At 40.0% G+C, this 19723-nt stretch overlaps 1 protein-coding gene across 1 annotated transcript in view; it reads left to right on the top strand.

Moving 5' to 3' along the window:
- Positions 1-1045: 1045 nt before the first annotated feature.
- Positions 1046-19723, top strand: part of MEI4 (meiotic double-stranded break formation protein 4) — a gene marked incomplete at both ends in the record, with an annotated part of 94082 nt that continues 75404 nt past the window's right edge. Inside the window, 2 exons of the mRNA XM_082305485.1 lie at positions 1046-1118; positions 18211-18459. Of these exons, the coding sequence (XP_082161611.1) occupies positions 1046-1118; positions 18211-18459 (322 nt within the window). The remainder of the gene's footprint in view (positions 1119-18210; positions 18460-19723) is intronic.

The following is a 19723-nucleotide window of genomic DNA, read 5'->3' as shown; positions in this document are numbered from 1 at the left end:
GTTATCAAAATGTTCCCAGGCACAACACAGTAAGATGACTCTAACATACAGTAAGGCAAGCAAGCCCCATGGCAAGCACAGAAGCCTGCCGATTAACAGCTAAACAGCAATAACAGCTATAAATTCGATCTAGCGCATTCCAATTAAATCTGTTGTTATCTCGAACCCTTCGGGCCCCACGTTGGGCGCCAAAAAGGACTGTCGTGGTTTAACCCCAGCCAGCAACTCAGCACCACGCAGCCGCTCGCTCACTCCCCCCCAGTGGGATGGGGGAGAGAATCAGAAGGGTAAAAGGGAGAAAACTCGTGGGTTGAGATAAGAACAGTTTAATAATTGAAGTAAAATAAATTAGAACAGTTAAATAGGCAAAGCAAAAACCGTGCACGCAAACAAAACAGAACAAGGAATTCATTCACTACTTCCCATGGGCAGGCAGGTGTTCAGCCATCCCCAGGACAGCAGGGCTCCATCACGCGTAATGGTTACTTGGGAAGACAAACGCCATCATGCCCAATGTCCCCCTCCATCCTTCTTCTTCCCCCAGCTTATATATATACTGAGCATGACGTCACATGGTATGGAATAGCCCCTTGGCCAGTCTGGGCCAGCTGTCCTGGCTGTGCCCCCTCCCAGCTTCTTGTGCACCCGGCAGAGCATGGGCAGTTGAAAAGTCCTTTACCACTGTGAGCGCCACTTAGCAACTACTTAGCAAGAACAAAACGTCAGTGTATCCTCGACATTGTTCTCATCCTAAACCCAAAACACAGCCCCCATACCGGCTACCAAGACGAAAATTAACTCTATCCCAGCTGAAACCAGGACAAGGACATAACTTGTATGGATTTTATTTGAATTTGAAATTGTGCCACTTCAGTCATGCCATGCAAGTTTTAAATGGCGTCTTCATTTGTATCTACTGATGCTCACATTCGTATATCACCACCATTTTATTTCAGGCATGGGAACCATGGTAATGTAACCCTCTCATGCTATAAGCAGATGGTCTTCTCTGCAGCAACAGCCCAGCTGCTGGAAGAAAGGATTTATGTCAGGTCCACTGCCCTTCCCTGAAGGGCTCTGGGAGCCCCAGGAAGCACAGGATAACAGTTTCAAAGCAGGTACAGTGTTGATTGCAGCTCCCTTGATCTGTTAAAATTATGTTCAATCCTTCAGCTGTAAAGCTCAGTAACCACTGAACTAGGACATGTGATGGAATTTTTCTGAGGGAAGGAAAGTTGCACGTGGAGGAGACAAAGTGTTTTATCTTTGGAAGCTAGTTGCTATAGCTGAAACATACTAATCAGCTAACAAAAAACTACTTTCTCTACCTCTTTACCAAAACCTGTTTCACTTTGTCATTCATATCTAGCTATGTGTCTGTCTGTCTATCTATCTGTCTAAATATGTATATATTTATGTGTGTATACCTCTACATATGACCTATTCTATTTACACTACATATTGCATTAGAAATTCATTTTACTAGTCTAAAATATTTAAGTTTTTCTGAGAAGTGTTTTTGCTTTCTCCAATCTCCTCTCCATAGTTGCTAGATACAAGGAATTCTGGGCTCCAAGAACCTATATTTTTAAGAATTTAACCTGAAGCCTACCTTTCACACCAGGAAAAACAAATTAATTAATGGTTTAAGCTTGTTAAACTCAGTGGGAAACATTTACAATTAGAGCAAACAGACAAAACGCCTTTTAAGTGAATGAAATTGTGACAATTTACATGGCTGAGCAGATGGCCCTCCCTCTCCTCACCTATGAGAGCAGTACAGTCCAGTCCTTCTGTGGGGAGAAGTTATGCTAATTTTGAATACTAAACTGGACTGCTTAGCCTGTAAGAATAGGTCTGTTAATCACTAGTTATGCGTGCGCCTGTGTGCAAATGAGTGTGGGTAAGCAATATAAGTTTCCACAAAATGAGGAAATGTCTACATTGTCCTTTTTGGACCGAAGGAGGAAGAGCACTTTGGTTCCTGGTCAATTGGTGTGGATTTCCTAACACACAGGGCTTCCTTGTGCTTGACACCAGCTGTGTGGTGCAGCCAGACTGATATTGCACAGGGCATGACCTGGATAGTGCCACAATATAGCGCAGATATGCTGTTAGGTCCAGAAAAAAACTTCCGTGTTGCTATGCAATGCAAAGACTGTGAATATTTTTTAGTGAGAGACTTCTCAGCACTACTACCAAGGATGCTGGGAAGAACGAGGCTGACAAAGGCAGGTGCTGAGCGAGGAGCTTCTTGAGGGAGTCAAAATTCTTACACGTGTGTAAGACTGCCAGACCGTATGCCATTTCATCCAGTGTTGATCAGAGCACGTATGTCCACATTCAGGTCACAGCCTCCAAAACCTCTCCTGATTTTAGGTCTGGAATAGTAAAATTTTTACAAAATACAGACAGTAGCTACTTTAACCAGCTTCTGCCTGATAACTTAGTGGCCTGAGGGCTCATCCACAATGTGGCACACAAATACTACACTCACACAACTCACCAGATTATAGGCTTTCTTCAGGTGGTTGGGGAGAAGGCAGGGGCAGAGCACTCTGTTTTGCTTTTGGTTTGGTTTGGTTTGGTTTGGTTTGGTTTGGCTTGGTTTGGTTTGGTTTGGTTTGGTTTGGTTTGAAGGGACTTCTGGAGGTTTTCTAGTCAGTCCTATGTCCCACTTCAAGTAGGACTATCACCAGGACCAACATTGCTATTACAGCTCTTCCATCAAAGGAATGAATCCTTGGCCGAGATGGCATATTACATGGTATCATACATGACCCCTCGCATAACAGTAATTTCGTTTCTTACCTGAAAGCAGGGCAAATTCCAGTTCTTGCTGCAGAAAAATACACATTACCTGGAGTGGGGATCAAAACTGGAGCCCTCATCTTCCTGCCAGTTAACTGCTCTTTCACCATATTAAAGCTTCCTGTAGCCTAAAGAGTATTTAAGTCTATCCAAACCAGAGCATTTTTGGCCAAAGGAATTGAGACAAGCCTCTTCCAGAACACCACTGTGACTGCTGGGTGCAATGCTCCTGTGGGAAACAAGATGCAAATTCCCCCTAGAAAAAGGAATTGACTCTGTATCCTTCAAGCTTTTTTCAAGCTACTGGTTAGACAAGTGAGATGCTAGCAGCACTAGCACAACCACTGTGTCTTATGTGGGTTAGCATCTGGCATTTTTTGTGTGTGAAGTGTGGTTAAGTGAATATGTTCCCAGAGGTGAAACTCATTTCATCAAAACTTACACCAGACCCATTTGAGGCAGTAGAAAGAAATGGACGTCGTAAGCCATGATTCAGCTGACACCCAATGTTTGCAGAGGAATGCCAATCAAAATGCCTCAGGATTAAATCAGAATAATGAGGCTAATTTAATGCACTTAATTTTCTATATTATGAGGCAGTTAGGGAGGACTGCTCAGATGCTCTTTGATTCTAGCCCCGTGCGTGGAAGTGTAATCTGAATTTTGTATATCCTAGGATAGCTCAAATTTGATAGCAATTACCTCTTCTTCTCTCTGCTTTTTTATAAACTTCATAAAGAAAACCTTGTAGAATTACAATAAAAAGTACTAAATTAAATGAGTACTCTTTTTATATGTCCTTACTTTGTTTTTTCTTTCTTCCCAGATGTCTGTTGCCCTATACAGGGTAAATGGAAAAGAAGCTCTCACAACACTGTTTTGTTAGTCTTAGATCAATGACAAAATGCAAATGCAGAAAATTGTCTGCTATATTGTCACATTCATTTTTAAACATCTCTACACTAAAGTATGACCATCATTTTGATTACCTGCTAACATGCTTTTACCCTTTTTCTTACCTGGTGGTGTGGGAATCTTTTAGTATTGATTTCCAGGTGGTAAAATTCTTTGAGGGAAAGGTTTTCTTTTTCTTTAGTGTATACTGCATAGAAAAGAATGGAATCTGTCGTCATTACCTTTATGTAACTGACAGCATTTAAATAAAGCACTGCAAAGTATCTATTCATAACCAAGCATACTGGCATAACTGATGGTATGTTGCCTCTTAATGGTAGCAAGTTTTGTTTGTTTCCCTGTTCTCCTCATATTAGGTCTAAATTTTTATATTGCTTTTGTAGAACGAGGTTTTCATTGCCATCAGATGCTGAAGTGTTACCTTTTTTTCCTGATGGTAATGCTTTCTTTCTGAACAGTAACAAAGAAGCCATTGCATAACTCCCTGAACATCCTAAATCAGATGATTTGTTTAGAGTTGCAGATTATGATCAAAGGGGCTACTTGAGCCATATCTCTGTCATCAGAATTACTTACAAAATAGAGGCACCACAAACACAATATAATCTATTTTGAAAAGAGCATGATGCTGAGTAATGAAGAATCATGATGCCAAAATTTTTATTTTTAATTGAATATAGCACTGTAACACAGAAGAGTGAAGACTCAAACGAGAAGACACTGACGTTCCTGCTCATGATTTTCACACACTCTTCTCAAGATGCTACATCTCTTGTCCCACATCAGCTAAACAAAATCGCCAACTACAACAGTTGAGACAGCATATTTCATACATATTTTCAGACACTTCCAGCTCTTGGGTAAATTGAGATGCATTAAAATATAAAGATGTCTGATGAGTTCTGACAGACTGTAGTTCTCCAAATGAAAAGGTATTCTTTCATGTTTGCTCAAATTGTTGTTGATACTGTAGGCATCCAGTAAGAGCAAGGCCTGCATGTCTGACAGTAATGTAATCCATTTACTTTTAACAACTGATTGAAGCCTGTGTTTTTGGAGTTTGTTCTCAGTTGACCACTGACTCGTCTGTAATTATTCAGCGTGTGGACTGGTTAAGTACTGAGAATTCATGACCTCTAATGCGATTAAACACCTGCACTGCTTTTATGTTTAATTATTAATAAAAGCAGCTAATTATTTTGTATGACCTTTTGCCACGAACATATCCTTTGACTGTTCTTGAGATCAAAGGGCATCTTCTGAAACAGAGATCAAAAGAATTTATCTGCAACTAGTAGAATCAGCTTCCTTCATGATCTACAAACTGCTTATTTCAAATCAAAGCTTGAGTTTACTGCTGGTTCGCTTGAGATTACATACAGTGCTAATCATCCCATGTTTGCATATCAAAATGGGAATTGTATCTTATTTTTTATTTATTGGATATAACATTAATTTGCACACGTGCACGAATGCATGTGCACACACCCCCGTTGTTGATTTATGAAAAAGCAATGTTAGATTATGTAATCACTGGGAATATTCAGCCCATAAAGTTAATACAAGTCCTATACGTTATTTTTGGAAAGCATTCTTCAATAGAACAAGATCACACATCTCAGTGACTCTGCGGTTGATTGTGCCCAGATTTTGCTGCTTTCAGATGAATAAAAAAGTCCTTAGAGATGCTCTGTTAAAGGTGGGGGGGGGAATTTTTCCACCTTGAATATATTGGGATGCTTCAATTTATTTTAAAGGCAAACCTAAAAACTGTAAAAAGGTGTACTTTGGTTGGTATTCTGAAAGTTGCATACAATAAGTTTATAAGTTTAAGACACATTCCTTTTAAATACTACTATCTCCAAATAAATAAAAAGGGGGGGGGGGGCTGTGCATCTAAAACTAAATTTATGCAGCTCTTAGATGTTTAAGTACAAAATAATCAAGCGAAAAAACATCCCTCCAGGCAGCTGTTTAATGGTAGAAGGTCTCAGGATCATTAGGTGCCTCCCAGTAAGCATACAATTGTGAGTAGGACTGATACTCTCACAAAAAGCAGAGACACTTTTTTAGAAGAGTAATAATATTGCCTCTGCCTAATTCTGCTTTTTAGATTCAGCTCTCTGTATATAAACCCCAGGTCTCCAGGTAAAAGCACTGATGTCTCTGAATCTTTTATTTCGGTCACACTTGAAAAGATTATGTGAAAATGTGGACATTCTGATCTACATAATGACTGTCCACTTTGCAAAGCATCTGCATCACTTACATGCAGCAAAGATGCACAGAAAATGATAAAGTGTAGCTGCTGATACATCACTATAATAAAAGGCTGGAGAATATTTTATTATTTTTTGCCTTGGGTTTCACTGAGAAATAAGTACTGCTGTCAGAATGAAAATATTCTCTAAATTATTCAGTCTAATTTATTTTTATCATTTGAAGTCTAAAATGAAAGTTCCAATGTGTTAACAGTTTTCTGTAGTTGGGACGGTAAATTTATTTTTCGAATTAAAAAAATTAACTGCGTTAGCTCAGAAGTCTACCACTATGTATATTGATAAAGCTAGTTTTTTGAATAAATTAATTTAATGTGTCAAAAATAAAGCTGTTTAGATTATCCAAGAACAAAAAATGGGGATGAGAATTTTAAAAGTATATATTGTTTGTCACATTTGAATACTTGTGTTTAGAAAGATCAGTCCCTCTCTACTTAAGAACTTGATGTATTATGATAGGCCTAACTGTACCTAATGCATCTGACTTCATTACTAGTTTCTTATCTCTCCTCCTATCCTCCCTCCCCACTCTTCTCAACTGGAGACTCCATTTCTGGGCAAGAAGTCTTAACACAGGCTTTTCAGCACTTTGTGTAAAGTGCTTTTTTCAGCAGTTTGTGTAAAGAATGTAACTTGACATACAAAAATAACTTCTTAAGTTGACTGGTGAGCTTTGATCACAGTGTTTCAGCTAAAAGGCAGCTTCTGTTTCCAACATACTGTTAAAGAAATACTGTTCCGAAGTTTTGTGATCTCATTCGCTCTTGGGATATCAGAACAGAAGAAACGCTTAAAGAGACCTAAATTAATCAACAAAATAGTTCAAGAGACCTTCATGCAATTTATAGCAGTAAAAACGCCACAGATTTGAGACCATACATAGATCAGTGTAAATGTGTGTGGGGTCCCTTCAGGTGACTTGAGGCGATGGCGAGTGTGTGTGTAAATGTGTGTGGGGTCCCTTCAGGTGACTGAGGCGATGGCGAGTGTGTGTGTAAATGTGTGTGGGGTCCCTTCAGGTGACTGAGGCGATGGCGAGTGTGTGTGTAAATGTGTGTGGGGTCCCTTCAGGTGACTGAGGCGATGGCAAGCTCCGCCACCTCCACCCTCAGCGTGAAAACCAAGCGTGTGTCTGGGCGCCCAGGGGCTGGGCCCGCACCCCTCCGCAGGGCCCCGCTTGCCCAGCGCCTGCCCACAGCTCCGCTCCGCTCCCTCTCCGGAGGCAGCACAAGGGGACTTCAGCTGTCTCCTACGGGGCTCCCCTGCTTCCCCCTTCCTTCAGCTTCCCCACTATGCCCGTCTTTGCCTTTGCAGCAAGGTGGCCTTCGTCCTTCCCTCTCATCCCTCAACTCGTCCCAGCCCCGTGAGCAGGAGGAAAGGCCCACAGCATGAGCCAGCGGGCTCCGGCAACACCCGTAGGAAACACCCGCGTTTGGCCGCGACAAACGCGAGTGGGACGAGGCGGGCCTGTACCGCAGGGCTCCCACCAAGGTGCCCCGGGGCTGGGCCTAGCGGAGGGCCCAGCGGGGGCGGTGAGCTCCTGTCCCGCCCCGCCGGGCGCCGCCCCTCAGCCCCGGCCCAGGCCGCTGCCCGCCAGGGGGCAGCGCGGAGCCGCCTGTGAGGGAGGGCGGCTGCCGGCCGCCGGCGCTGCCCCTCGCCATGGAGCCGGGGAGCGGCCCCCGCGGCGGGGCTGGCGCTGCAGGTGGGTTGGCGCCCGGGGACGTCGGGGCTGCCCGGGGGCCTCGGCCTCCCCGCGGCTGGGGAGGCGGTAAGGGAGCTGGGCGAGGGCTCCGGGCGGGAGGCAGCGGCCTGAGGAGGTGCCCCCAGCCCGCCGCCGTCGCGCGGGGTCGGTGGGCTGCCTCCCCCGGCTGTTGCTGCGCCTGGGGGCATCCTTCGTGTTCCTAAGCCCCGCGTCCTTGGGTGGAGGTCAGGGGCTGTCAGGGAGTTGAAATGATTGTTTCTGATCGCCTCGTCCTTAAGAATTTAGAAATCATAGTGCTCAGTCTCCTACGCTTTTGTCAGTGACTGACAGAAGAAAGTAATGATGAATTTTCTTTTATTTCCCATTTGTTTTCTTAACTTGAATAAACTAGTCATTGAGCTGAATTAAAGTGTAAAAAATACTTTTCTTTACAATGGACTTGGCTGCAAATGCTTGACAAGTCACTTCCACAGTCTTTTACAACTTCCAGTGTTTCATAAACTACTATTCAGGCACTACGTATTTAGTTGTGGTTATAGTTATATTAGTATCTATAGTATATATACGACTTTGTTCTTCATTGCATACTGTATGCTCTTTAGAGTACCAGATTCCTACTATTCCTGCTATTCTTTCTTTTCCTTGTCTTGCGTTACAAACATTCGCTTTCTTTTGAACAATCTCATCTTTCATTCTGCCAGTATAAAATTTGTGTAAGAAAACCAAGAACGAGGTTTTTAAAATACAACAGATGCTTTCTGGTAACTTACCTGAAGGAAACTTGTTCACTGAAAGATACCGATCTTGCAGGTTTAAAAACTTGTGGAAATGGAACTATTCAGGTGAAGGCTGAAAATGTGAAATTAAAAAGGAAAAGTATGGTTATATTTTAGTTGATATATTTTAACATGGGAAGAGAAGAGATGCAAAATAATCCCTGTATAATCCTCCAGACTGTTCATGATTGCCTTTTTTTGAACTCTGCTTTGAAATTCTACATTCAAGAACTAATGCAGTCATTGCAGTAGGTAAAACTTAGGAGATATGGCTGCTTTCTTGCTGTAACTTGGCAGTATATAATGACTGGGATTATTTTCCACAGTCCAAAATGCCAACTGTAAATTTATACTTTATGTAATTAAATATTACTAGCACATCTGAAACTTTGTAAATGACTAAGGGTCTGACTTTCATGGTCTGGCTCATAAAGCTGTAATGAAAAATATGTCCTCAATTTCCAAACCAAATGGATTTACACCCAGCTGATTAAGTGATTGCAGTTTTGTTTTGGTAGGGGAAGAAACCTGTGCTGACAGAAGAATAGATAAATTTACACCACTGAGTTATACTTTAATTTCTGAACAGCAGGCTTTATAGAATAAATTCCCTTTTGTGCAAATACGTGCAAGTCTTTAGTAGTGAGAATAGTAAAGAAAAACATGGTAGTGGTAACAGTACTGTGTGCCAGATTCATTAGATATCATTGTAAGCGACACAGCAAAAAAAAAAAAAAAAAAGCCTGTTGGAGAAGAAAAAAGAGTGCAAAGGGAAGAACTCTTCAGCTTGTAGGGAGAACATATACATAATTTAAAACTATCAGAAATCTCAGACTGGCATTAGGGTTTTTACTTGGCGTTTTCTAATGGGAATAGAGCTCTTGAGTGACTTGGGATTCTACTACGTTAAATCTAATATGGTGTTTCTCTTCTAGATGTGTCACTGCGACAGCATGCTAGCAAAAAGACAGTTAAAAAAACCCATCAAATGATTTGTTCAGAAAGCAAAATGCCAGAACAGTCCAAACTTGGAAAGAGTTAATCGAAGCATACAGTTATGGGAGTATCAATATACTTGTGGTATCTTAAATTGCAAGTTTTCACATTTTCAAATGCGAGGAAATAATTTCCTCACATGTGATCTCACTGAAGAGTGATCCACAGTAACTTTATGAGGGGCCAAGCTGATTGTTTTGTGCTCATTTAATTCTGGACGTACTAGATGCTTCCCATGTGTTTTACTTTGCACCTGTATGCTATTTTGTTTGTGCATGGACAATGTTTCAGTGTTCTCAAGGTTATTCTCACAAAATTTTCCCATGATTTTTCGGGTTTTCTTCTACAACGCTTAATTTTTCTTCAGAGCTATTCAAAAGACCTAGGATTACAAACTTTTAAAAGGTGCTGATTTTAGCCTTGCAAAATTTCAGTTGTTAGTTAGGTACTCTAAATACTTTTTGAAGGTCTCGGCTTCAGCTGCCTGCAGTACACCAACTCATCTCACTCAAGTTAGCTGTCCACAATACATGTATGTGCATATGATCTAATCATCTTAACTCTCTTTGTAGTCCGGGGGGGAAACAAGTGTTTCTGGGTCATGACTTACTTCACCACAAGGTAGGCGTACAAATCACTTGGCTTATTTTTGACATTAGAAATCTGTTTCTGCTCATTGATGATAAAGGAAACCTAGACAGCTAGCTTGGCCATAGCCTTCTAAACTGTAGATTTCTGTAGTTAAGTGGAGATAAATGCTACCTCTAAAGTGTTACTGAAATCCTGAGGGATTATGCTTGTTTATGTTCTTAAGTGCTATAAAATGGTTATAATTGGGGAATGTTAAAAAGCTCTAAAATCTTTTACAAATCATTCATGTTATTTGGTTTTGGAGAATATATATGACTTGATTTTAGATGCTAAAATGATTTAAAACTTAATTGTTTGAAGAAATAAATTGTGTTACATTTTAATCAAGTTTCCTTGTGCTTTTGACATAACTTATTTTAAATATTTATTATTTTCAGTATCATTTTAGCATCTTGAGTCCATTTAAAATAAGAAAGAAAAAAAAGAATATGCTGGAGGTATTGTTTAGGCTTGTGGTAGTAAAACTGAGTTTTTCCCTCAGTATGTCAACATTACATATCTTTGTGTATTATGAGTATAGGTTGTTTAAAAATGACGCTGCGGAGTAGCCTTTGTTTAATATACATTTTTACAATAAAAGCTGCTTAATTGGAACTCAAGGCATACTTTAGTTCATCTTGATTATGCAGCTGTCTCATTATCATTATTTATTACATACATGAAAGACAGTATTATGTTAGGCATACCAATTAAATCAAGTTTATTTTATTGTTGCTTAATGTTATGGCCTTATATATCTGCAGCTCAGCCCAGTTCCGCTACAGCACTCAGATAATTTTGTGACCTATTTTGTGTTCCATTATAATGGGTCAATATCTTGGCTGCTATTGTATAATGCAGAATGAGGTTACAAAGAAGTGGGTAATTTTTTCACCTTTATCTGCAGTGTGTAACTGACTGACTAGTTAAAGTAAAAATCATGGCAACAAAACAGTTTTTCCTATTATGTTTCTGCCATTAAAGACAGATTATACACTTAAATTTAGAAGGAAAACCATTTTTTGGATATTTGTTACATACTTTTATTTAGGACTGTCTGAAGATTTTTAGCTGTGTAGTAGTGGTGGATTGCAATTGTTTCTGTCCTGACAAATCCTTTTACATGTCCCATCTATTTCAAATGTGAAGAAAACTGAGCCCTTGAATGGCCTGGAAATTAAATGAGTCGATTTTGTGTCTTACCCTGTTATTTTTTAAAATGTTCAATCTTAGATGATGGTGATCTGAATAACAAATAAATGTCCTGTTGTAAGCAATAAGGTTTTGTCTGTGACTTTTGAAGAAGTTTCTTCCATTATTAGCCATGAATTTCACGGGCAAACTTAGAGATCGTGCCTAAGGTGTGCAGTCCTGTTGAATGTTGAATTATTTCAAACAGGTTTAGGTTTTTGTTTTATTTTGAGGTGTCTTATAATTTTAAATTGCAATAGAACTTATCTCCTTTCCTTCCATCGCTCTGTGACTTCCCTTGTTCCAAGGTCAGCCAGAAAACTGTATGTAGCACTCAGAAAGGTAAATTATCTAAAATTATTCACCTCCAATTATTCACCCCCAAAACACCCCCAAAAGACTGAAAAGCTCTAGAGCTGAGGATTCACCTGTGCAAACCGAGTAGCTCACCCCTTGATGGCTGGGTGCGGCACATGCTGCCGTTCCACTGGGTAGAGGAACCCAGAGCTGGCTGGGAGAGACCAATGGACATGGGCCCAGGAGCTGGGGGAGTCTCATCCCAAGATCACAGGGGTTTTCCTCAGGGAGCAGTCCATTTTCCTCTGACTGCAGACTTAACTGTACCCCTTTCTAGGTTAATCCTCTTTGGGAGGCCGATCCCTCTAGTTCACATGTAGTAAAGCAAAGAATAATGAAGAGAACATCCCTGTACTTCTGTTAAAGACAGAAAATTATTGTTATCCCTGTCAGCCTGTTGTTGACACTAGTGCAATTCTGGCATGAGGTAGAAAAACCCAAATAGCATCCAGGAGTAATTTTTTCCTCCTGAGACTTAATTTGGTGTTGGGTGCAGCAGTGAAGGCAACTGCTCTGCATTCAGAGACTGGGCTGCTCAGTTGCGTGTAGTTAACAGTGAAAAAAGAAACAATGAAGAGGTAAGAAGCAGAAAAGCATCTTCTGACAGTTAAGAGAGTGCTAGAGGAGGAAGGGATGCTTTTGTGCCAGTAGCGGGCTTAGGGAATTGCCTTTGTTTCTTGAAGATGTCATGTGTTTGCCCTCAACTTCCAGACTTTCACAACATGTTATCACTATGAAAGTGGGGACTGCTAACTAGCAAGGTGCATAAACAGCTATTTTGTGGGGTTGCAGGTTTTTTGGAAATAGGACATTTTATAGCTTGTTAAAATGACTTTAATGAATGGTTTAAGTTTAGATGCAAGTTTCATGGCTTTAGTGGATGTTTTCAGTTTTTTTAGTTACAATGAATGATTTGAATTGTTTAGTTTTTTTAACCAATAATATGAAACCTTTGACCTTTGGAATAGAGTTAAATATATGAAGTTTCCGACTGAGAAGAAAACGAACTAAAAAGGTGATCATTGGAAAATAGTGGGTTTTTTTTCTAATTAGTGGGAATTATTTCCTCTTCACATGTTGCAGACAGTGTCAAAAACAAGGTGAGACTTTCCAGAAAGGTATCTTGCTGTAGTTAATGGTGTAATATGAGCTGTTGCATCAAATGCAGTTGCAAAAGGGTGGGACTGGCAGGTTGGTGGCATAGGGTAGTGTTTATGAATCAGATTTACCTTGCTTCTTTCTGTTATCCTGTTCCCTGTTTATATCTAAGGTCCTCAAAGGATCTTACACCACCTCTTAGTTCCCCTTGGTTATCTAACACAGAGCTGTACAGGACAGTTCATGACTTCTTTTGTAATTGTTTCAACAGCTGAATGATTACTCAGCAGCCTTCCATGGCTAGGACCTTGCTGGGGCTGTGGGTCCTCAGTACCCTCTCCCTGCACGAGACTTAGAAGGCTGGAGAGAGACAGGATGTCTCTCGTATCGGAAATCTGGAGACCCAGTCCTATTTGACAGCGATTTTAGCCGATCCTGTCCTCTGAGTGCACTTCCAGTGTCAGACTGTGGATTGAGGGCATTGCATAGGAGACTTGTCACCGGACACTATCTTTTGTTAGGGTGCTGCACCCTGCCTCTAGCAGGGCTCACAAGGGGTTACTGGTTCCCTTAACACTGAGTAAACACACAGATGGAGCTTTGTTAGTAAGTAATTCTCGCTGAATAACATGGATGTGTTTTGGTGGATAATTCTTGATCCTTCCAGTTCCTGTTGGACATTATTTTGGCATTAGCAGCTAGGGTTAGACTGGTGACTTTTTTCTACTCTTGTCCTGGTACTATTCCCAATCAAGGAAAATTTCTGGTTTAGTTCTAAACCTGTTTTCTACCTAACCATTGGTGTCATTTCTGTGCTGATATGAGCAAAAATATTATTGATAAAACCCTGTAGCTGCCAATATGCTTTTAGTGGAATGCATTTGCATTTGGTGGTCTTTGGCACAGCACTTCCTGAGAGCAACAGATTGCTGTGCAATTTTTGCTAATGCATCGTTGGCCAGCATCCCCATATTTCTAACAATGTCATCCGGTGTGTTATTTTCTAGGAGATTTTTTACAGTGGTTTCTGAGAGAGCAGTTGTCCCTTTAGGGAACTGTGAAAAACTTCAATCAGCTCTTACAACTCCCGCTTTTCATTCCACAAACTTCTCTTCTCACGATCATAAAGGGAAAGAGAAGAGAGATGGTGGTAGTGACAGTAATAGAAGGGAGATGAAAGAGCAGTATATTCTCTACAAAATCCTTATGAAATCCATTGTTTCTGGAAATACATGCAGGTATATCACCATTTGTCATTAATTACCTGGTTTTAAACAAGAGATTTTGAGATTACAACAGAATTACTTCTCCAAAAACTGCTTTGATTGTGCCTTAGAATCATAGAATCGTTTGGGTTGGAAAAGACCTTTAAGATTATCAAGTCCAACTGTTAACCTACCACTGCCAAGTTCACCACTAAATCATGTCCCTAAGCACCACATCTACCCATCTTTTAAACACCTCCAGGGATGGGGACTCAACCACTTCCCTGGGCAGCCTCTTCCAGTGCCTGACTACTCTCAGTGAAGAAGTTTTTCCTAATATCTAATCTAAATCTTCCCTGGCACAACTTGAGGCCGTTTCCTCTTGTCCTATCGCTTGTTACTTGGGAGAAGAGACCGACCCCCACCTCACTACAACCTCCTTTCAGGTAGTTGTAGAGAGCAATAAGGTCTCCCCTCAGCCTCCTCTTCTCCAAACTAAACAACCCCAGCTCCCTCAGCTGCTCCTCGTAAGACTTGTGCTCCAGACCCTTCACCAACTTCGTTGCCCTTCTTTGGACACGCTCCAGCACCTCCATGTCCTTCTTGTAGTGAGGGGCCCAAAACTGAACACAGTACTTGAGGTGCAGCCTCACCAGTGCCGAGTACAGGGGCACTATCACCTTCCTGGTTGTGCTGGCCACGCTATTCCTGATACAAGCCAGGATGCTATTGGCCTTCTTGGCCACTGGTCACAGTGCTGGCTCATGTTCAGCTGACTGTCAACAAATACGCTCAGGTCCTTTTGCACCAGGCGGCTCTCCAGCCACTCCTCCCCAAGCCTGTAGCGTTGCATGGGGTTGTTGTGACCCAAGTACAGGACCCGGCACTGAGCCTTGTTGAACCTCATACAGTTGGCCTCGGCCCAGCAATCCAGCCTGTCCAGGTCCCTCTGCAGGGCCTTCCTACCCTCCAGCAGATCAACACTCCCAGCCAATGTGGTGTCATCTGCAAACTTACTGAGGGTGCACTCAATCCCCTCCTCCAGATCATTGATAAAGGTATTAAAGAGAACTGGCCCCAACACTGAGCCCTGGGGAACACCACTTGTGACCAGCCGCCAACTGGATTTAACTCTGTTCACCACAACTCTTTGGGCCCAGCGATCCAGCCCGTTTTTTACCCAGCGAAGAATATGCCCATCCAAGCCATGAGCAGCCAGTTTCTCCAGGAGAATGCTGTGTGAAACGGTGTCTAAGGCCTTACTAAAGTCCAGGTAGGCAACATCCACATCCACTAAGTCTTGTTCCTAAGGAGAACCAACTTTGTGATCTGTGCTTTTTTTTAAACAGCATCACTACAAGTAATTATTCCAGAAAAGGAAGGATCCTTTTTCTCCAAAGTAAGCGTACCTCATTAAACTCATTCAGTGTAAGGCACTACTACTGTAGAAGTTAGTCTGTACAAGATGTTAAAGAGAGAAAGGCCTCCCTCAAAATCCAAATTTCATGATTTAACTGTATGTCTTAAGTGTTAAGGTGAAATGCTATTTAAGATTGATGATTATGATTTAAAGCAAAATTAGGTAAGATACCATGGTTTATGTGATTTTTTTTTTTATTTTTTTTTTTTTTAGGGATACATCTTCTTTAGGAAATAGCATTTTGGCATGTTGAGGATGAAAGAACCTTTTGCTTGTCTGTGTTGTATTATTAGTATGTGCACTAAGGTTTTTGCTCTGCTTAAAATATAGTAGTCCCCTTTAAAACAAAGTAGAAAAGTGACTCTCTAGTTTGGTAATAAGTGGTGAAAAAATACTACTGAAGTAGCATTTCACACTTCTAAATTTCCTTGAGCTGTAGAAATTCAGTCTCAACTATTCCCATTCCAGTTCCTTGTAATACTGATCTACTTATTAGATTATTTTTATTGGGGATTTTTTTGACTTTAAATCACTTGATTTAGAGTTGTGGGCTGAGATGTGTAAAGTACATAGGGGTGAAGTATCAGTGGTCAAACAGCTAACTTTTTGACTTTTGTTTGTAATAGTATGTCATGTGAGTAGAAATAAACAGAGCATGATAGAAAAGAAGGTATTGGTGGTGACTCTAATGATAAAAGGCACCTGAACATTCATGAAACAGTGAAATTAAGTACTATCCCCTAACCTGTACTGGAATATTGGTTCTTCTGAAACTTCCCTGAATGTAATTTAAAGGAAAATGCTAGTACTGACAAAGCATGTTATAAAGCACAAAGCAAATCTTTATTTGTCCTTTTTTAAAAGGAGGTGAATCAGAAAGCTTCTGCAAAGTAGTCTCTGGAGATATCAAAATGATAAACCAGCAGCGAAAGGCATTTGTAAGACATCTTTCTGCCTGCCTTAATTTGTGGCTCTGCTCTGCAAAGGAACTTTGTAAGAATGAAGCTTGACAGACACTGTTTGAGTGATATCTGGGTGAAACTTCTATTAAGAAGACGAGATACTGTTACCACTTACTCTTCTTTCAATGTGGTTCCATGTATTTAATTTTATTCACAGCTTTGAAGGCAGTTCAATTACTTGCATGGTTCTGTATTTGTAAAATATTTCCTTTGATGTATAAGGCAAACGAGTCTTACATCAGTTTGTTGTCCCACAGAGGTGCTGATCCTTTGAGAGTATTAACTTCTGCTTTTTCACTGGAACTCTTAGATATGAATGGAAAAGTTGTGTGAAATAGATTTTTACAAGTAAGAAATTTTGCAAAAAATAACATTTATTTAATGTATAACTGCTTTTTCACTGGAACTCTTAGATATGATTGGAAAAGTTGTGTAAAATAGATTTTTACAAGTAAGAAATTTTGCAAAAAAAAAGTACCATTTATTTAACGCATAACTGCTTTAAGCAGTGGGTATAGGTAGTATAGCTCTTCTTTCATTAGCTTTAAGAGTGCACTGGTGGCTTGGACTAGGTGTTTTTGCCATGACACAGGGCAGGAATGTAGTGTTTCAAGTGGAGAACAGTAGCTTAAAACATAGCTAGATAGCTCCCAAGGAATTTTTGCAGTCTTATCCCTTGTGCTCTGTGCACTTCAAAGTGTAACTGACTGGTGTGTCCGAATGGACAGTGTGCCAGGAATATACAGGAGTTGTGTGTGCATTTCAGAAATATTTGAAAGGTGAAAGAAATATTTAAAAGGCAGCTCTTTCTGTAAGTGCTGCTGATGGATAAATAAATATGTGACGATTTGTGACTTACTGTCCAAAGTTGAGGAGAACCAAAGGATAAAATCAGTTTAGTGATAGCAGGTGATCTGGTTAAAGGATGACATAAAATACCTTATTCAAACCTGTGCTGTGACTATTTCAGAGATACTCAACACAACTTATTATAGTGCTTAGCCTGCAGCTTTCTTGGATAACAAGAAAAACTTTTCTAATTGGATAGACTGGATATTATTAGTTATTTTTAATTTTATTTTTTCCTTTTCTGTTCCTAGGTCCTGTGCTGTTGCTCATGACATAATCATCTAGATAAATCTTTTCTTTTTCTGGCTCTTATAATGCCTTTTGCTCCATCCTCACTGTTTGTAACAGAGCTGATAAAACAGTCTTCTTCACTTATCTAACTAGCCACTTGCATCACTTTGAAGCTGTCTGCATAGACCTTTCTGCTGGCTTGAGGCTTAATGCAGACTTAGAACTGCAAGTGCAGCAATACCAGGTGTCCAAAACCAGATACTAACAACAACCTCAGAAGTTTTATCTTTTGAGCACTGGAACTTTTTGATACACTTTAAAGAAAGTGTATGTATGTATTGTGTTTAAGATAAGTATAAATAACACTCTATGCATTCTTCAGTTGTGGGCTTAGGATTTTTTGGGGGGGGGGGGAATCAGGTGGTGTCAGGGGTTTTTTTGAGGTTAATATTTTCTGTGTTTTCATCTTTGTTTTAGTGGAGATAACATTTGCATTTAAAATTTTGCTAGGATAAGCCTATTTGAAGTGGTTGCTATTTCCACAATTATTCTCAAACACTGCTTGAATTGTATTATTATAGCTGGAGCACAGCTCATGTATGTTTTACTCTCACATTGTGCACAGATGCTTCTATTTCTACTCTTTTTCTTGATGATTTAGGAATGCACTAAAACTAATTGGTCTCACTGTTGACCAGTTTTCAAAGCCAAGAAAATACTGTGCATAATTTGCTTAATAGTCATAGTAAAGTTACTTTTTTTTGTTTTCTGTTTTTCTAATGTAATAGAAATCAAAGGCAGAAGAGAAAATCAAGTTTGGTATTTGAAAATATCAAAACTAGCATTGGCTTTTGCAATTATTCACTCAAAACCACCAGGGAAGAGTTGCAAAGAATACACTGAGCACCTTGCCAAAACTGTATCCGAACAAGATTTTGGATGGAAATCGAAAGTTGAAGCACTGGAAGCTGAAGTTCTTCGATTACGTCAGGAACTTCTTTTGAATAAGATCTGTCCGAGATTCTGCTTGGAAAATGGTAAGTTTCTGAAATAATTTCTGACTATGTTGCAGTAGAAAGGAAACAAACAGCTTTCATGTTGCCTGCCCCATTTCTTGTACCTAGATACAAGAGTGTTCAGTGTACAGCTTTCTATTCTTTCCAAAGCCCTGAAGTAGTAGAACACTTAATTCATTTGTAATGGGACTGAGCTTGAGAATTTGATGCTTACTCAGAACTTATATTTTTAACCTTCAGAATCAATATGTAGCATACAGAATAATTCCAGACAAAATTGTCAATACAAAGTGTTACTCTGTAACCTCAGAGATATTAGTTTGTAAGAGTATTGATTTACCCTATTTACATTTGAAACATATCTTAAAGATACATTGCATATTTTTTTACCACTTTAAACATGCTTAAAATCAGAATTTAAGCCTAATGTGTTGAAAGCATGTATCCCTAGTATGTATAATGGGAAGGTTGGGCAGGCAAAGGACTGTATGTCTGCTATCTCTGTTAATGTATTTAGACTGTGGATACTGTGAATGTTTATTATGACATATGATAAAATATTGTGAGTCTGGTATTGTAGGATTCAGTTAGTTAGTTAAAGAATATGACAAAAAAAAAAAAAAAAAAGAAAAAGAGCTCAAACAGCACTGTTTCTCTGACTTGTGCCTGTGAGGTGAGTCATTCTCCCTCTGAGAGATCAATGGCACAGGGTGAGCTTGGAAATCAGGCAGTGGAGGATGTCTCCAGGCTCTGGGGAGATATTCCCCCTGGGAGACGAAGGTCAAAACGCTCTGGGCTGAAGGAGAGAGACAGTTCACTGTTGAAGGGAACTCTAAAAGCAAAATGACTAGCTAGTTGCTTTATGACTTGAGATTTTTAGAAGGTTCCCTGATAGAAAACTTGATGAGGCTTTACTGGAATGCTTTTGTACTGAAACGGTAGCTTCTTTATCGCCTTGTAAAAAGATTTCTGGATTCGAACTTTGACTGAGTGGAGGGATGTATTAGACTTTAGCTAGAAGCTCTAGTGATATTTTGTTTTTTATAATAGACCTTTCTCTCTAGAGAAGTGATTTAGTGACTATTCATACTTATTGTTTGTGTGTCTCTTCTCTGCAACCTATTCCAAACATGGAGTTTATTTAAGAGTAAAGGTAACTTTCAAGCTGGTGTTTGCAACAGGTGTCTTAATGTTGTGAAGAACTGATTAGATATGATGCATATGATCAGGAGAGATTTATTAACATATCCTAATTATGGATTAAGCAGAACATATCAAACACTAG

This window comes from Platalea leucorodia (genome assembly GCF_965183815.1).
Source record: "Platalea leucorodia genome assembly, chromosome: 3".
Classification (NCBI taxonomy): Eukaryota; Metazoa; Chordata; class Aves; order Pelecaniformes; family Threskiornithidae; genus Platalea; species Platalea leucorodia.
Note: the sequence above shows the minus strand (reverse complement) of the source record. Positions and strands in the feature narration are given on the sequence as shown.